Genomic DNA, 2,900 nt, shown 5'->3' on the forward strand with positions numbered 1-2,900 from the left:
GCCCAACTGATTAGTTACCTTGGCTCCCAGCTCGGTGATGTCCTTGTCGGCCAGTACGCCCACCAGAGAATTGCAGATTTCATCGGTCTGGGCCTTGAGGCTGGGGGCGAGCGCCGGAAGGATGATGCCCTTGAACATGTGGTCGTATTTGTACATCGCGTTCTCCTTTTCCTGAGGTCGAGAGCGTTAGTGGCAAGCCCACACCCAAACAATGAATTGGTGGTGGTGGTGGTGGTGGTGGTGGTGGTGGTGTACCTTTTGGGCCTGCAGCTGAGCCATCTTGGCCTCCTTCTCCTTTTTCTCTTTCTCCTGTTGCGCCTTTTTCAGCTCCTTTTCCTCCTTTTCCTTCTCCTCCTTGGCCTTCTTTTCCGCCACTGCCTCCTCCTTCAGGTCCTTGGGTCCCTCCAGCCCCAGCTTGGCTGCCGTGACCAAAAGATAAATTAGACATTAATAACAAATAATATAACCGATAAATAGAGGAGAAATAGAAAGAACCGCACCCATTTCCTCCTTGGCGTTGACGATGAGCTCCAGCCAGTCCTCCTTTTCGTGCCGCGACTTGAACTTGATGTGTATCTTGTCCTTGCTCTTGTGGTCCACCAACAGGAGCATGAGCTCCGCCTCGGGATCGTCCACGATCTCGCCCTCACTCTCCAAGTTGATCGCCGCAGCCTCGCCACTCCCATTATCATTATCCTCGCCCTGAGCGCATGCACATCGTAAGGGCCAAACGCGTTTCGACACACACCACACACGCACGCGACGCACACGCACACGTGCACGCACAAGTCGCACAAGAGCGAAGTGGTGAGTACGTTTGTGTTCGAATCGCCGTTTTGGCTTCCCTCCATGGTGAGGTCGGGCGACGATGATCGCTGGGGCTCGTTCACGCCCACGCTCTTGAGAGACATGCTTCGAGTCGGCAGCGGGTGAGTGCCCGACCCCGACACCACGCCGACAGGGGCGAGCAGCGCCGACGAACTCGAACCGAGCGTCGTGTTCACTGCTCATGGCACAACAAACACGATAGCAATAGCAGTGTTGATTAAAAAAAGCAGCCACCAGAGAACCACGCATCGTCCAACAAACACGAAAACGGAAAAAAAGAGACGAACACGTACTTGTGGGAGTTCCCTGCTGGACCAGAAGAACGTTGATGTGGAGCAGGTTGTACATCACCCTAAAGATGTACTTGTCGCTCTGTGTTGTGGTGTGTGTGGTGTGTGTGGTGTGTGTGGTATGTGTGGTATGTGAGGTGTGTGGTGTGTCAACCAAAATGAAATGTACGGTTGTGCGCCAGCGAGAAGAGAAAAGAAGAGAAGGCGGCAAGTACCTTGGATTTCTTGACCACCTGGAGCAGGAAGTCATCGAAGAGGAAGAAGTACTGTGATTTAAAGTCGGCCTTCCTGGGGGTCATGAACGAATCCTTGTCGAGGCCCACCACCGTGCTGCGTCGCTCCGACGACAAGTTCTTTTCTGACTTCCGCGCCGGAAGCGGCAGATTGAGGTCGAGATTGAGCCGCGAGCTCTCGCTTGGTCGCTCCACCTACACGTTACGGCACACAACACGCAAATAGATCGAGGCGTCAATCAATCATTTCCATAGCGACACCAACGCTTGATCGACTGAACGTGTGTGTTGTGTGTGTTGTGTTGTGTGTTGTGTGTTGTGTGTTTGTGCGGTACGTACCTTGCGAATGATCACTTCTCCCTCACGCAGCAGTCGCCGATCGGGTCGACTGAAAATATCCACTCGGTGCTTGACGGCGGCCTTGAGCTTGTAGAGCCGCGCTCGCAGGATGGAGGCGCCCTTCTCCGAGTTCACGTGCTTGTTGACCTCCGCCACCGTGTTGAACACCTGCTCGATCTTGGCGTGCTCGCTGGCGTCCGCCGTGTTCCTCAGGATGTCGCGAAGCAGCAGCTCGTAGCGCGGTAGCCGTTGGATTGGCTGCAAAAAGAGAATGACGCTCCAGACCCGAGGAAGAAGAAGGAAGAGAAGAAGAAGAAGGAAGAGGGAGTACATGCCATAATGAGGAAGGACACGAGATCCAGTTTCTTGCACTCCGGCCGCGCTTTGCAGTCGTTGAGGAACTGGGTGAACTTCTTGCTCGAGTTCTGGAGGTCCGTAATTCGTTTGTTGGCATTATCAAAACTGAGGATGTCGACGCGTCCCACGTGTTAGCAACTGCTCTGCCGCGTGTCGTGCCGTGTCGTGCCGTGCCGTGCCGTGTGCGTGTGCGTGTCGTTGGTCGTGTCGTGTCGTTGGTCGTGTCGTTGGTCGTGTCGTTGGTCGTGTCGTTGGTCGTGTCGTTGGTCGTGTCGTTGGTCGTGTCGTTGGTCGTGTCGTTGGTCGTGTCGTTGGTCGTGTCGTTGGTCGTGTCGTTGGTCGTGTCGTTGGTCGTGTCGTTGGTCGTGTCGTTGGTCGTGTCGTGTCGTGTCGTGTCGTGTCGTTGGTCGTGTCAGGCGTGGACGAGGGTACCTGTTGATGTAGACTGTGTACATCTTGAAGAAAGGAATGAAAGCGCGGAGAAGGTCGCCCAGCGACTTCTGCGTCTTGCTATCTGACTTGGTGGCTGTGGCAGAAAAGAAGTGGAGAAAGAACGAAACGTCTCAGCGCAAGCCGGCAGAGTCGATTCACACGACCGCGCTTTTGGGGCCACGCACCCGAATCGTAAAACGAAGGCCTCTTGTCCAACTTGGGCTGTGTAGAATCGTCCGGTTGCGGCGCAGTGGCAGGCTGTATGATAAGCACGGAAGAAAGTGAGTGTGTGCGGTGTGTGTGGTGTGTGGTGTGTGCGGTGTGCGTACCGCTTCGGTCTCGGGGCAGAAGAGGGGCTTGAGGTCGAGGTAGAGCCGTTGATGAATCTGGTGGATGGTCTCGATGTTGGAGAATATGGTGT

The 2,900-nt window shown here is 54.9% G+C and overlaps 1 protein-coding gene across 1 annotated transcript in view; it reads right to left on the reverse strand.

Moving 5' to 3' along the window:
* ACA1_246150 (RhoGEF domain containing protein) overlaps positions 1 to 2,900 on the reverse strand; it is a gene marked incomplete at both ends in the record, with an annotated part of 5,615 nt that overhangs the window by 786 nt on the left and 1,929 nt on the right. Inside the window, 11 exons of the mRNA XM_004335447.1 lie at positions 19 to 171; positions 256 to 419; positions 501 to 702; positions 816 to 1,003; positions 1,122 to 1,200; positions 1,334 to 1,546; positions 1,691 to 1,948; positions 2,044 to 2,152; positions 2,480 to 2,573; positions 2,665 to 2,737; positions 2,809 to 2,865. Of these exons, the coding sequence (XP_004335495.1) occupies positions 19 to 171; positions 256 to 419; positions 501 to 702; positions 816 to 1,003; positions 1,122 to 1,200; positions 1,334 to 1,546; positions 1,691 to 1,948; positions 2,044 to 2,152; positions 2,480 to 2,573; positions 2,665 to 2,737; positions 2,809 to 2,865 (1,590 nt within the window). The remainder of the gene's footprint in view (positions 1 to 18; positions 172 to 255; positions 420 to 500; positions 703 to 815; positions 1,004 to 1,121; positions 1,201 to 1,333; positions 1,547 to 1,690; positions 1,949 to 2,043; positions 2,153 to 2,479; positions 2,574 to 2,664; positions 2,738 to 2,808; positions 2,866 to 2,900) is intronic.

This window comes from Acanthamoeba castellanii (assembly GCF_000313135.1).
Source record: "Acanthamoeba castellanii str. Neff unplaced genomic scaffold scf7180000084763, whole genome shotgun sequence".
In the NCBI taxonomy this organism is placed as follows: domain Eukaryota; phylum Discosea; order Longamoebia; family Acanthamoebidae; genus Acanthamoeba; species Acanthamoeba castellanii.